General features: G+C 46.9%; 1 protein-coding gene across 1 annotated transcript in view; it reads right to left on the bottom strand.

Annotated features, from left to right (window-relative positions):
- DNAI1 (dynein axonemal intermediate chain 1) overlaps positions 1-15,569 on the bottom strand; it is a 55,136-nt gene that overhangs the window by 21,151 nt on the left and 18,416 nt on the right. Inside the window, exons 3-12 of the mRNA XM_074363147.1 lie at positions 14,693-14,791; positions 14,431-14,511; positions 11,066-11,192; positions 10,672-10,781; positions 10,305-10,424; positions 9,255-9,314; positions 7,842-7,976; positions 4,942-5,026; positions 1,254-1,371; positions 935-978 (exon numbers count right to left, since the gene is read on the bottom strand). Of these exons, the coding sequence (XP_074219248.1) occupies positions 935-978; positions 1,254-1,371; positions 4,942-5,026; positions 7,842-7,976; positions 9,255-9,314; positions 10,305-10,424; positions 10,672-10,781; positions 11,066-11,192; positions 14,431-14,511; positions 14,693-14,791 (979 nt within the window). The remainder of the gene's footprint in view (positions 1-934; positions 979-1,253; positions 1,372-4,941; positions 5,027-7,841; positions 7,977-9,254; positions 9,315-10,304; positions 10,425-10,671; positions 10,782-11,065; positions 11,193-14,430; positions 14,512-14,692; positions 14,792-15,569) is intronic.

Raw genomic sequence — 15,569 nt, forward strand, 5'->3', positions numbered from 1 at the left:
AGAATGGGAAGGCTTTTCTGTTCGTAGAAGCTAACCCTCCCCGCCGGAGAACGTGCTGTCATCCAGGGGAGCTGCGGCTAATGCGAAGTATGGGGCCCTCTCCTGTCAGGAAGGGGGAACGTGCAGGCCTGCGCAGCGGTAGGGGCTTCTGCTGGGACCGAGGAACTCAAGGGAAAGCAAAGGGCCGCCCAGTTTCTGTAGTGCTGCCTCCTGCTGTGCGGTGGGGGAAACTGGCGGGGCCGGAATACCCTGGGCAGCGATGGTCTTCCTAGGCTCAGGGGACAAGTGCTAAATATCAAGCACTTGCTCCAGGGCCTGCTCAGAAAACCCCTCCTTCAGCCCCCACCATCCCATCCCTCCCCAGATCCGGTCCAGTCTACCCACTCATGCTTCGCAAACCCACTTCTCCATCCCCACTCTGCACTTGTGGTTCAAGTCCCACCATCTTTCCTTAGGATGCCCCACCAGTCTCCCAACTGGTCTCCCAGCCTCTGTCTCACGCCTGCAATTCCGCCTGGCAGTGGTTGTGTCCCAGCCCTTCTCAAATTCAGTGGTTTCCCCTCGGGAGAAGGCCCACATTTCTTGGAATAACTTACCAAGCCCTCTGGGGGCTAACTCTGGCCCCCTCCACAGCTTCATTTCCTCCCATATCTCTCATGCCTCTGGACCTTTGCATATGCTGCTCCCGCTGCCAGAAGTCCTCTCCCCCTCTTCCTTTACCATAATAACTCTTTCAAGGCTCATTTTGGCATATTCCTTTACTGAGCACTAATTGCTGGTATGATTGTGGGTCTCCACGAGACTGTGAGTGCCTGAGGGCAGTGACTAGATCTTAGTCATCTTTGTGTCTTTCACATCTGGCAGAGAGCTCTGCACTGAGTTAGTACTTAGTGTTTGCTGGTTGAGTGAGCAAATGAACAAATAGATTACTTACAGGAGCCATGTCCCACTGCAAACAGATCGTTGTACTTCGGATTCCTGCCAAAGAAATAAGAATCCATTGGCCTAGGAAGTGGACATTGCTCTCCCACAGACACGAGCCTTCCCATGAACACTGCTGCCTAACCACACTGCAGACATCTACTGTTAAGCTTATAGATTTAGGATGATCCCGTAAGAATCCCAGTCTCATTTTTTTTCCCATAATGCTACGTGTCACCAAGGTGGTGAAGTGCAGTAGAAGCGCCCTACTCAGGGCTTGGCACCCAGCAGGCACTCAAGGACTCCAGGTTTTCTGCAGCGTCTACACTCACCAGCAGAGGGCGGTGACGGCCAGGTGCTTGGCTTTGTCATTTTGGAACTTCCAGAGAGGCAGCAGTGTACCCTCCTGGTCCCGGTATTCGTCGGCAGCATCCTCATAGTACTTAAAATCTTAAATACAACATAGGCTAAGTCAGCCCTGGGACTGCCACTTTCTGTCCGGACCTCCTTGGCCAAAAGAATTAACCTCTTTGCATTTCAGGGTGGGATTAGTAATAGAACCTATCTCAAAGGACTGCTGTGAGGATTAATTGCTAAAATCTGTAAGGTACTTAAGAAAATATCTGGCACATAGTAAGTTCTCTGTAATATTGTTACTCTCATCATTGGTTTGGGAGGTAAATTACATTAAAGTGGCTATGTCCACAAGGATAAAATTCCAGGTTTGCCCATCTACATTTCCACTGTCAAGCCCCACTATAGTGAAGCTGCCTAGATCCTTGATGGGTTCTTTGAACTCAAGCTCATCTCCTGCCCTAAATTGCCTCTACCTCTCGTTTCCTCTAACTTAGGTAGAAGCCGCATCCTTCCTTCTACTTGTCTAAACCAGAAATCTGCGTAATCCTTGACTGATCTCTATCAACTCTCATATTTTTCTTCTGATTATCTCTTCTTTTTTTAAGTTGAAGTATTTTATTTATTTACTTTCTTTTTTTAGGTAAATTGTATTTTTATTGAAGTATAGTCAGTTTACAATGTTGTGTCAGTTTCTGGTGTACAGCACAATGCTTCAGTCATACATGAACATACATATATTCGTTTTCATATTCTTTTTCACTGCAAGCTACACAAGATATCGAATATAGTCCCCTGTGCTATACAGTATAAACTTGTTTATCTATTTTATATATACCAGTCAGTATCTGCAAATCTCGAACTCCCAATTTATCCCTTCCCATCCTGATTATCTTTTCAGTCCACTGACTTCTCTCTAAATGCATAGCCACGACCTAGGTTCAGGATCCAGTATCCGTCACCGAGACTGTTACACCATCCTCCTAGCTGGCCTCTCTACGTCTGGGCACTCCTCCTCCTGTGCATGTTCCACAGAGCTACCAGAGCAAGAACAAATAAACCACCTCCCCACACCACCTCCCCCAGCCCCCTGAAAACCCCTCAATGGCTCCCCTTGCATGGGTGCTCCCTGGTCAAACCAAGGCTCCAGGCCGCTACTTCCATGTTATTTCCAGCCGGCTGTTCACATACCCTCTATACCAAACAGTGTCTAAACTGTCCTATTCCTCCTGAAAACTCCCGCTCACTCTGGATCCAGATCAAACTTCTCCTTGTCAGTAAGGTCTTCACCTTCTTGCTGAGCAGAATTCACCTCCTCCTCCATTCCAGCCCCGCCTCTCATCTACTGAAACTTCTGTTACACAGCATTGCCTCTCTTTATCCTTTTGCCTATCTCCCCACCAGACAGCTCCTGGGGAGCGGGAAGCATATCATTTTCATCTCTGGTCCCACAGTGCCCAGCACAGGGCCAGCCACAGCGCAGACTCCCAGTGGCTGTCCAAAGAAGGCAACGAAATAGATCAACAGAAGTGAAGTGGCTCTTGGTTCGCTTTCCAACTGAAGGTGACCTATTAGAAAATGAATCTTCTCATCCAACACGGTCAAGGACATGCCCAGGCACGGCCCCCGCTTCTCTCACAATGCCCCACATTCCGAGGTTTGGGGACTACATTCAAACCTCCAAAATGGCTCAGAACAAAAACCGATTAGAGTGGTTGGAGGCATGAGCCTTGATCACCTCAGAGATCCCTGAGCTCAGACTATCTTTGAAAATACTTCATTTCAGAGAAGAGATTAATTGGTAACACTTTGTTTTCACTTCTCCTTTGTGATTACACTTTCCCAAAGGGAAAAGTGTATGCAATTAAAAAAATCAAAGTTCAATGCATTTTTATGTGACTGTGTTCTTATAAATGAAAAAGGTTCATGAAGGCCAATGTCTCCATGGGTATTAATCATGTTTGCAGCCCTTTGGTGGGCTGGTTGCAGAGGCTGGGTTTCAGGAAGCCAAGCTGTGTGAGTGACAAATTCATTCACAGCTGCCGTGTACTTTGACAGCTTTGAAAAGCACTCAAGGTCGTTTTCCAGCCTGAATGATAACAAGGGGGCTTGTTTAGGCTGCTGGTCTTGGCAGCCCTGGTTCCTCTGTCCCAGGGTGAGCAATGAGCATCAAGTCACTAAGAAGAGCCCTAGGCTGTCAGCGGAGGAGACCAGTCAGCAGTGGGGAGCTGCCAACTCTGGGGAGGCAGCTGCTCCAAATAAATGCACAACCTCTTAGGGAAATACAAGCCACTTGGGAATGTGTTGTTCACGCCATGGGAAGGATTCCGTTTCCCTGGCTCTGTCAAAGACATCAGAATTTCCCAGGCCCCCAGGATTTAAGTGATTCTGAATCAATCTCTTTCTTCGCCTCATCACTAATTAATCACTCACATAGGCCTACTGAATGTTTATCTGAAATGTCTCTTCCAGTTCAGTGGCTCTGTAGCTTCGTGCTGAAGTGCTCAGGCTATGGATCCAAGGGGCTTGTGTTCGAGTCCTGATTGTGCTGCTCACATCTCATACTAGTTGTGGTTTTGAACAACATTTCAGCCTGACTGTCTCATCTATAAGATGGAGATAATAGTGGTATTCACCTGACAGTGTGGCTAACCCGGGTGAAATAAAATAACACATGTAATTTGCACAGCACGAATGCTGGTGCTTGCTTTCCACTATTATAACTCCTCCTTTGTCTCCATCCCCGATGGTGCATTCTGGGAGGCCCACTCCACCCCACACCTGAACCTCATCCTCACCTCTGTCCCTGTATTCTGCCCAGTCATACCTGCCTGCAGCCCTGCTCTCCTCAGGCCGTGGCCTTGCCTGGACAGTGACTTTGAACTCTCTGCAGAGCAAGCTCAGATTCCCTGCATGATACTCAAGGTCCTTCATTAACTGGCTCCAACCACCTCTCCAGGCTGAACTCTCCACTTCCCAACAAAGCCCCTGTTTGGGTCACTGAGCCGGCTGCCCCTTGTCTCCAGAGTCCTTTGCAATTCATCTTCACCACTGAGTCACTGCCCGTGCCCCCCCCCACCCCCCCGCCCAGGACATCCGGCCTTCTGCTAATCTCCCACTCAAACTCGGGGTATCCCTTGGCATCGAGCTCAGCCCTCCCTGAAGCCTTCCTCATTTCTCTTTTTTCATTCTTGAGGATCCCCTGAGCAGTTTCTGTCTGCACTCTAGCACTTATGTTGTCCCTAAACCAGACAGACTAGAGAAAAGAGCGCAGAATTAGGAAGCGCAAGAACTAGGTTTGGGTCCCCTCTGTCATTCACTAATCAGGTGGCCTTGTCCTTAGCTTCCTTGTGTGTGAGGAAGGGATAAAAATCTCTGCTCCGCCGCCTCCCAGGACTGTTGGGAAGATGACATTAAATCACTACGGCGCAGGAGGTTTTGCTGCACCATTGTCAGATCTCATCATTACACCCGTTTTTTGCTCACGCCATTGTTTCTGTTTGATCTGTGTAAGGCTTATCTCCCTAGTGAAATCCAGAAGAGGGAGGGGTCCTTTTTTCTCCCCTTGCACCTGTAGGACCTAGCATGGGACACTCAAATACTCACCTTATGCAAGGGATTTTTAACACAGGCAATAATAGTAGCTGCCTGCACTTTAAACCTTACCTTGAGCAACATCATCATATGTGTTCTGGTTGACCATCCGCTCCACGATTTTAGCTGCTTGGGTCACTTTGGTGATGTCATCACTCTGTGGAGACACAGAGGCCACAGGTCTTCATAAGCCAGCATCTGGAAAGGTCGTGCCTTGAGCCATAGCCTGACTTGCAGTTGGCTCAGCAATGCCTCTCTGACACCGCCCGCCCCAGACAGCTCTGTAAAGGTATCTCTTCATGCCTCAAGGCCTAGTTCTCGCCATCACCCTCTTCCGGGAATGCCCAGCTCACAAGTGGCACAAGGAGTCTGCACTGCTACACTTGGCCCCTGGATCTTTTTCTTGCTCTTTCATCCTGAGCTTATTCTGGAGAAGGCGCATCCCTGGGCACAAGACAGGACATTGCAGGGCACCCAGGAAGGGTTTGGGAGGGGACAGCAGACAGGGCAGGTAGGAGGCTTCTTTGATGCAGACAGAGGTTTCACTAGCCTGCACGACAACAAGGATTCCCATTAAAGGTCCTGTCAGAGACCTTATGGGCCAACTCCTTCAGTCAGGAGTTGAGGAGGACACACGCCCAGAGAGGAGAAAGAGACATGCTTTTACACCAGGAGTACAAGTCAGAATTGACTCCTAACCCAGGGCCCTGCTCACAGCCGAGACCAAAGAGAAAGCAGGAAGTTTCATGTCAGGGGGAAATGACTCATTTTGAACTGAAAAACAAGATCATCATTATGTGAAATTCCATAAATCCACAATGTAAACCATTTAACAGGTTAATAGAGGAGCAAGAATTTGGGGCTGGCAAGAAGGGCCCAAAGAGTTTAGGGCAGGTGGCAGGAATGAGCCAGTAGAGTGGGCAGCCCTCCAGATGGGCTCGAGGCCAGGCCCCTGGCTCTCGAGGATGAGATTTCCCAGGAGTGACAGTGTCAGGCAGTGGTTAAGACCACCCAGACCTGCATTCCCATCCCATCCCACAAATTAGGAGCCAAGTAGCATGTTTAGGTAAGTTACATCTCTGTATTTTAGAGTATTCAGGATGCAGTGGGATGGATAAAGCTACCTGCATCATTGGGTCATTGTAGGATTAAATGTAATAACGACCATGGTATCAGTAACCCAGTGCCTGGTAGTGGTGGTGGTGGTGGTGGTGGTGTCAGAGGAAACATGCAGACCTGTGTAGTGGGGGTTTACAAAATCACATATGGGGAATCACCCTTTGAGACTCTATTGTCAGTTTTCAAACTGACTCCAAGTTTATCTCAGAAAACTGACCAAGGACATTCATTGGTGTATTATAATCAGAATCCTCAGAGTTCACCTGGTCCCAGCTGCTCCCCCTGGTTAGAATTCCCTAACCCAAAGCAGAAATCCTTTCCTCTTGTCAGCTTCCTGGCAAATGATTCTCCCCATGGCAAGCAGCAACTTCTGTGGTCAGACAGCCTGTTAGCTGAAACCTACTTCCCTGGGTCTTATACCCATGGTCCTAAATCTGTCCTCCAGCCACAGAGATTTGTGTGTCTGATGATGGCTCCTGTGATGTAGGAGGATAGTACCCAGCACTCCTTCAGGTGAAACTTTCAAGCTCCATCAGCCATGGCACATTAACAGCCACTACCTATCAACCAGTATCAAGCATGTACTATCTTAAGAGCTGTGCATACATTATCTTGGGTTCTCACAACAATCTTGCAATTCATTAGGTATCATTAAGATGTCTCTACAGACGACAAAACAGGTTTTAGAAAAATCCAGCTGGTCAGTGGGGTGTAAACTCAAATCTGTGGACTCTAGGGCCAACGCTCTCGGCACCACACAGAGAGCCAGTCCCTCCCCAACCTGACCAACCTTTCCTGGTTGGGATACTCAGGGCTTCAGATGCACTCTGAGGAGAGACTCTGGTTCTGGATTGAACGAAACTGAATTGGGGTGGTTCCTATTAAGCCAAGGCCGAGAACCCTCAAACCTCCCCTAAAATGTGACTTTATCAGGGGAACGGAATTGAGTGGAAGTGGGAATACTTCGGACAAAGGAAGCAGAACTTCCTTTAACCAACCTGGCTTTTATTCTGAGGTGGAGAACCACTTCCCTGAGAGCTGTCTGGGAGCTCTCCGAGGTGCTGAACCCAGACCCTGGCTTCCTGTGGACCTTGTCCTTCTTCTCTCCCCATTGCAGGTCAAACTCAGCCTAATCTCCATACTGCAACTCTGGCTCCTGACCCAGCTCTCTCTCTGTTGAAGGGACAAATGTGGCCCCTCAGCATCTCTCTAGGGTGAACTTCCCTGCAGATTACCTATCACTATAATTTCCATGATGATCCCCAAACGTATGCTGGCTACAACCACAGTGAGCCCCCATCATGACCTCTATAATGACTCCTACATAGCTCCTCATGGCAAATCCAACCCAGGGTGGCCACACCCATTGACCTGGATTTTCTGGTACCTGTGGTCAGCTCTGACTTGGCTCCTGGATCTGAAGAATTCAGTGCAAGTAAACCCAAGGACTGAAGGTCAAAGAGAAAATCACCCTCCCAAACCCTATGAACCCTTGCCCAGGAAGGTGGTGCCTTATCCTCACATGACACCCTGCTCAAGGAAGACTCTCCAGCTCTTGCAGGGTGCACACTGGGCTTTTAACAACATTCATGTCTCCTGTTGTCCCCTAGCCCAACAATCCTGAATCCCTACCAGCCTCCAGACCTATATGAAATTGGGAAGGTGTGGAATGCCAGAGGCAGTTAAGCCCTCCTCACACCTTCCCTCAAGGAAACAACTATTCGTAAGTATCATTAGCACCCCCCTCTTAGTGTCTGTGAAGTCCTCCCAGATAGCCAGGCTTCCATCTACCCAGGAGCCAAGGGCCTGCTCAGTCATTCTCTGCGACAGAGCCATGGGATCCCTCACCAAACCTGGGACTCCATAGATGTCATCTTCCTTGTGGCCATCTTCCCCATTTTTTTAGCCACTGGGGTCTTTGTCTTCTCCTTCTCTTTGGTCTTTTCCTGCTTCTCAAGCTCTTCTACGTAGGCATCGTAGATCTCCCACTAGGCAAGGGCAAAATGAGAAGGATCACCTCAGTGCAGAGTCTTCACCCAGCCAGCTCCTCTTCAGCTTTTAGGGCTTGAGGAGTCGATCTTCAGCCCATCACATGCCTTCATAGCACCCTCTACTTGGCCCTCTGTAATTATGCTTTCAATGTCTGTCTTCCCTGCTAACCATCAGCTCTAGGACAGGAATGAAGGGGCTCTCAGAGCACCCCTGGGATGGGCTTTCCACCTTGCAGACCAGGAAGTTGGCCGTCAGCTGGAGATCAGTATTGTTCCAGCCTTCTACCTCCATCAGACAGAACAAGTGGGCAAAGGTCAGCTAGCTCACATTTTTCTTGGTGATTTATAAGACTATGAACTAGGAAGTTTAAAAAATAACCCCCCCCCATATAGATGAGATAAACATGTTGGCTCATACCGGCTGTCTAGAGCCCTGACCACACCCTGTCAGCATAAAAAGATAAACAAAAAGTAAGGGAACCACAGCTAACTGGATCTGACAACAAGAGAAGCCCAAGGATAGCAGCAGAGGAAGCAGCACAGATCTGGGGCTGGGCAAATGCCCCGGATCACACTAAGTGCTCCCCAGAGCTGAGCAGTCACTGCCACCTGGAGGCCAGATAGGCATATCTTACATTTAATAATTCACCCATGGGCCAGTTCTCCACACTGCACAGTACTTCAGTGTTCTCTCATTCAGAGCCCCCCAGTAGCCCTGAGAACCTACTTGTCATCCTCATTTGACAGAGAAAGAAACTGAGGTATTAAGAGTGACATGGTTTGCCTAGGATCCTACAGTGTGAGCAGCAGAGTTGGGGTCTGAGCTCAGATCACCTGGCATCATATCTGGCCCAAATCAGTATGGCTATCCAGTAAGACTTGAGGTAAAAGGAGGAGACTGCAGGAACACTGAGGGCTGCTGGAAGGGCAGGGTCAGGGCGCTAACACTTCAGAGTCAGCCATGAGGTGCCACGGGCTGCAGAAAGTCTATGGGGATGAATGTTCTCCCCTGGCCTTGGAGGAACTCCCAGAAGCCATACCTGTTTGCCCCTTGGACAGTCTTGCCCTGGGCTAATTCAGAGCTCACTGGGTTGGGACATACTGTCTCATGAGCCTGGTGTTCAGAGCCTGGACAAGGAGCAAGGAGATGGATGGATAAGGAGGGCAGACATCCAGAGGAATCTTTGACCCCAACAGTCACCATTGTTGCCAAGGGTGCTAGACAAGGATACAGGGGGAGGGAGTGATGGCTTGTAGACTGACCCAGGGTCTCACCTGATTGGCTGTGGCTGAAAAGTTTGTCCTGGGAGGAGGCTCCATCTGGCATTCTCGGTCCTAGAGAACAATGATGACAGGTGACCCACAGAAAGCCAACTCTTCACTTTACCCAATAGTATATTCACAGGTGAAGCATTTTGGTTGGAGCTGAGGGAAGGGTGGGACACAGCACTGGGGAAGTAAAGAAAGGCCCATGCAAAGGACAAAATGATACAGTGTAGGCTAAATTTTCCATCCAAGCCTCCTTCAGAAGAAGCCTAAGCTAGAAAGTAGGGGCAGTGAAGCCTGATTGTGCCAGTTTCAACCAAGAAGAATTCCAAGTGGGGAATGGACAGATCTGCAGGAAGTCAGACCTTGGCCAGCCTCCAGATGCTAGGCCAGAGGTCAACCTCTGGCAGGCCACTAGGCTAATATTCCTCACCTTGAGAAGGTTTCCTCCTAATCCTTAGGTCCCTGGCTCTGCCAGGGGAATGGACCCCCCCCGCCCTATTGTGTATCACCCAGATTACCGATATCAGCATAGGGACTACAGAGGTGATTAGGAGTCACCAGAAGCCCACCCTGTAGATGTCTGCCCTCCATTCACAGAGTGATTTCTGTAGAGCACTGCCTTACATATGAGTCTCTCAACTGAACCCCTGAGAGGTTCTTTCAGCCTGGTACTCAGGGTCCTCCATACTTATGAGCCAGGGAACTTTTCTAAACTCTACCAGCTAGTCTATCCCAGAGACCATCAATCGGTTCCTAGTCCTGCCTCCCCTCCCTTCCCCAGATGCTGAACTCCTCTTCAAGGCCTAGTTCAAGTTCCTCTTGAATGAGGCTTCTCAGTAGAGGGCTCCAGTCTCCTGTTACTCCCTCTGAATTCCTGCCGGGATGACTTACAGTGACCTGAACACATGCCCCAGCTCTCTGTGGATAGAGAAACTGCGGCGTCTGCCTTGTCACCCTGCCAGGCTGAGGGCTGCTGGGGCTGGGGTCAGGCCTGCTTCTCCCCGGCTTGCACAGGGCAGAGCTGCGACGTAAATGGGCTGGGTGGGGTCACTCTACCCGGAGACGGTTGTTGAAGGTCTGCGAGGCCCTCTCACTGAAGTTGAACTTGTTGGTGAGCTTTTGCTCCTTGGGCTGCTTGGGAGTCATTAGTTCTTCTTCAACCACTTTTTCAGCTGCCTGGAAAAAAAGACCAACAGGACCAGGACTCAGCTATGAGAGGAAGGTGGTGCTGCAGGATCGGGAGGGGGTAGAAGTCATGTCCTAGGAGAAGACAGAAGTGGGAGAGGGGGATGATGCCGGAGGTGTTGGCACCTGCAGCCTCCTAACTCCTCACCTTCAGCCCCCACCCGAGACGAGCCACCCCAGAAGCCTCCAGCCACAGCTGGCAGGAAGGGGTGGGTGGGAGAGCAAGATTATACTGAACCTCAGCTGCAGGCACATCTGTTTGACTCCCGGCTTCAGCTTCCTTGGGCTCTTCTTCTTCTTCAAGCATTTCTGTTTCTGACATCATCACCTTGGCGGACTCCTGAGAACCTTGGTCGGATATTGCCTCTGAGCCCAAAGTTCAGCCCACTCCCCCACCCCCTTGGCAGGGCAAGACCTTCTTGGTTTCTGCCTTTCACAACTCGCCTGCCCCAGGGTTCTCCTTGGGCTGAGCCTCACGGGTTAGCTCCCAGACCTATGCAGGACAGCCAGCTGTTAGACTTCACATAAGCAGAGGCTCTGCAAAGCTCTGGCTTAGCTGTCTACTCCCTAGAGTGACCAGAGGAAGGGGACCAGGCTCTGGGCTGCAGCCTCAGGCTGGCCCAGGGGCTTACCTGCCACTAACTTATCACGGTAGTGCTGCCGCCGTCCTTCATCTGAGTCTTTGGGGATCAGGTTCCCGACCTGGCTGAAGTGAACTGCCAGTTGGTCCACAAAGCCAATAGGCTTGTATGTGCCTTCCTAAGAAGAAAGGGGGCTGAGTCAGACCAGGGGTCCCCAAAAGGGCTAGAATCAGAATATAGTCTGCTTTCATTCAAAAGGCCTGAGATAGTCTGTTAACAGAATTATAACTCACTAAATCCTCAGTTAACCTGAAGGTTTCACTGCATTCCAGTTTAAAGAAGTGGAAGCAAATGAAATGAAGTTGTTAGTTTTTTGTTTTCCTCAAAGACGTTTCTTTTCTTTTTTAAAAAATTGTATTGAAGTATAGTTGATGTATAATATTACATAAGTTAGAGGTATACAATATAGTGATTCACAGTTTTAATTATTTATAATTATTATAAAATAGTGGCTATATTCCCTGTGTTGTACAATATACCCTTGTAGCTTATTTTATACAGAATAGTTAGGACCTCTTGATCCCTTACCCCATATTGCCCCTCCCCTCTCCCCACTGGTAACTACTAGTTTGTTCTCTGTATCTGTAAGTCTGCTTCTTTTCTGTTACGTTCACTAGTTTGTTGTATTTTTTAGATTCCACATATAAGTGATATCATATGCTTTTTGTCTTTCTCTAACTTATTTAACTTAGCATAATATCCTCCAAGTCCATCTATGTTGTTGCAAACAGCAAAATTACATTCTTTTTTGTGGCTACTAGTCCATTTGGTATATATATCACATCTTTATCCATCCATCTGATGATGGACACATAGGTTGCTCCCATATCTTTGCAATCGTACATAGTGCTGTGATGAACACAGAGGTGCATATATCTTTTTGAATTAGAGGAGGGTTTTTTCTGTTTTTTTTTTTTTTTTTTTTTTTTTGGATATATACACAGGAGTAGAATTGCTGGGTCATATGGTAAGTTCTATTTTTAGGGTTTTTTTTTTAAGAAACTTCCATACTATTTTCCACAGTGACTGCACCAATTTACATCCTCACCAACAGTGTATAAGAGCCCCCTTTTCTCCACATCTTCACCAGCATCTGTTATTTGTGGTCTTTTTGATGCTAGCCATTCTGACAGGTGTGAGGTGGTATCTCAGTGTGGTTTGGATTTGCATCTCCCTGATGATTAGTGATGTTGAGCATCTTTTCATGTGCCTGTTGGCCATCTGTATGTTTTTTTGGAAAAATATCTATTCAAGTCTTCTGCTCATTCTTTGGGTTGTTTGGTTTTTTTGATGTTGAGTTGTATAAGCTGTTTATATATTTTGGATATTAACCCTTTATTGATCATATTATTTGCAAATATTTTCTCCCATTCAGTAAGTTGTCTTTTTGTTTTGTTGATGGTTTTCTTTGCTGTGCAAACACTGTTAAATTTAATTAGGTCCTATTTGTTTGTCTTTGCTTTTATTTCCTTTGCTTTAAGAGACAGATCCAAAGAAAATTGCTATGATTTATATCAAGAGTCTTCTGCCTATATTTTCCTCTAGGAGTTTAATGGTTTCTAGTCTTATATTTAGGTCTTTAATCCATTTTGAGTTTACTTTTGTATATGGTGTTAGAGAATGTTCTAATTTCATTATTTTACATGTAGCTGTCAAGGACATATTTTAAAATACATTCTCCCAACTCTGAGGAGCTCTAGATTTACCTATCACTGCCTCCTACGTCCATGCCAAGGGATCCTGTCTCACCTGTCTGACCACAGACCTCAGAGAGGTCACACACAGTTTTCAAATATGCCTGGCCTGGCCTGGCCTTTTCTCCACCGTATTTAGTGGATGCCAGGGCTGGATAGATCCTCCAGGATACCAAATGCTCAGTCCCCCTGTTCCATACAAGAGGATCACAGAAATCTAGAAAAGGTTTGGGTTTGGGACTTGTCAGGTCACACAGCAAATGAGAAGCAGGGCTAAGGTTAAAGCCTGGGTAACCTTGTTCATTCTTTCTTCAACAAACAATTTTTTTTTAATTGAAGTACAATCAGTTACAATGTGTCAATTCCTGGTGTACAACACAATGTCCCAGTCATGCATATATATACATATATTCATTTTCATATTATTTTTCATTAAAGGTTATTACAAGATATTGAAAATAGTTCCCTGTGCTATACAGAAGAAACTTGTCCTAAAATTGATTGTGGTGATAGCTGCATAATCTGTGAATATACTAAAAGCCACCGAATTGTACACTTTAAATGGGTGATTGTATGGTATGTAAACTATATCTCAATAAAAACTGTTTTTTAAAAAAGAGAAAGAAACTGTTAATAGTAGTTGTCTCCAAGGCAGAGGACATGGGAGGAAGGTTTAATTTTCACTGTATTTTCATTGTTCTTTTGAATCTTTTGAAATTAGTACCATGGGTTTCTAGATTTCTAATATATATTCAAAACTGTGTGAGTGTGTGTACACATACATAAATTTTTTTTAAAGAAGAAGTGTAATGTTGCTTTAGAGTCAGTCAAGCTAGTCTAAATTTTGTTTTAAATCCTGGCTGTGCGACTTTTGTAATTTGTTTTATCTAATTTATCCTCCATGTCTATAAAATGAAGATAAAAATAGTCCCTGTATCAAAGAAACCTGAGTATCAAATGAGATATCCTATGTAAGAGTTCTAATATAGGACCTGACACTGGCACAGAGTAAGCATGGAACAAATAGATCTTAAAAAAAGGAAATAAAAATTGTATGTATCACTTCGACTTTAGGGCTCACAGGGGCTGACCTTGCTACAGCTGAAAACAGTGTTTTCCTGCTTTCCCCCTTAAAGATGTGCCACATACATGTCTACCAAGTGAGAATGTGCCCAGACCACGTGTACCAGAGGAATGTCCTGATGGAGTCCATGGCCTGTGCTGCTGTGATGTCAGGAGACTCTGAGAACGGAACCTGCTTGGGCCTCTTCCCAGGCCAGCTCCTTGTCCAGAGGGGAGTTTGTACCCATGTGTCTGGCTGGAGGAACACCCAGCTTCTGAAGACCCAATAGCTGATGTTATTAGTGACAAACACGTTGTACATATTGGAGAAGTATTTTTCTAACCAAATGATTCCCTTCAGGATTCCTGAAAAGAGTGGCTCTGCAAGGCGCTTAAGGCAATGCAATCAGTAAGACTGCAAGGGAGATTCTTTAAAGAAATTTCGAAAATTTCTGTAAAACGCCAAGTAAAACCCCAGGGTTCTAGCCAAAGACCTCAGCTGAAAAGTGATCTCTCTAATAGCTGAGAGGTTTTTGCAACGTAGTGAGTCAACAAGCCAAGAAGTACATAGAGGCACCTGCCCCAGAGCTGATGACTTACTTTGAAGCTGTACCTGACAATGTTCTGGGGTGCATGTGGGTTGTTGGCTGTCAGAATCCGGGTGAACTCCTCCTTTAGCTCCTAAGGGAGAGAAATACCAAGAGGGTCAAACATGGAGGGCTCCCCCCCATCCAAGGAGCCCCCAGGGTGTCAGCAGACATCTCACACCTGTGAGATGAAGGATACATCTTTGTTCTGTGCAGAACACATCTCGGAAGCTGGAGGAGGTGGAAGGAGCAAGGGTAGGATGCTGCTTACTTACCGCATCAGTCAAATCCAGCTGGTCAGGGGGTTTAACTGTGGCTTTGGACTGGGCCCATTCATCTGTCCCTTCTCCTACATCAGTTCCTGAATCTTCATCCTGGACCAAAAGCACGTGTGAGAATCAAGAGTGCCTGATCTGCTTAGACAAGCAAGCAGTGCTGCAGGAAGCCCTTTAGTTCCCAAATCCTCCCAGAAGCCAAGCTCTGCCCTGCACATAGAACATGAAATGTACAACAGACCCCTCATGGAAGAGTCTAAAGGAACTGCTCAGGCCAGAGTTCTCATTGCCTGGAAAATCATGGCCACCTCAGCCCTGGGGGTTCAGGCTAAGCTGGAACATTGTGGCAGGCCTTTGGCCCCTGTAGTGGGACCAGAAGAACTGATTCCTCCTTACTGCTTCCCATGTAGTCTGGGAACTAACGGCCAGGACCAGCGGCAAAAGGCAAGGCTTTACGGGAAATGAAAGGACACTCAGCTGTTCTTTAAGTTACTTCAACTCTAATTCACATTTAACTTTCTAATTTGCCACCTTAAGGTTACTCTTACAGCGATACTCTCCATACCTGGTAACTTTGAGCCTCATAGTCCCATAAAACCCTTGAAGCAAAATAATCAAGGACTAGAAGATTTTCCCTTCCCTGAGAGACAGTTAAAGACCTTGCCAAAGTGGCCCATGGCACATTAAAAAATATTCACCCTCACTAGCAATTGAAGATATGCAAAATAAAACAATGCAGTTTTTCACTATAAAACTGGTGAAAACTAAACCAAACCGGTATTCAGTAGTGTGGGAAAATGGGCACCCATAAATCAGCATAACCTTTTTTTCTAAAAAGCAGTTTGGAAATATTTATCAGAAGCCTAGTAAGTGTTTA

This window comes from Camelus bactrianus, chromosome 4 (assembly GCF_048773025.1).
Source record: "Camelus bactrianus isolate YW-2024 breed Bactrian camel chromosome 4, ASM4877302v1, whole genome shotgun sequence".
Taxonomy (NCBI): domain Eukaryota; kingdom Metazoa; phylum Chordata; class Mammalia; order Artiodactyla; family Camelidae; genus Camelus; species Camelus bactrianus.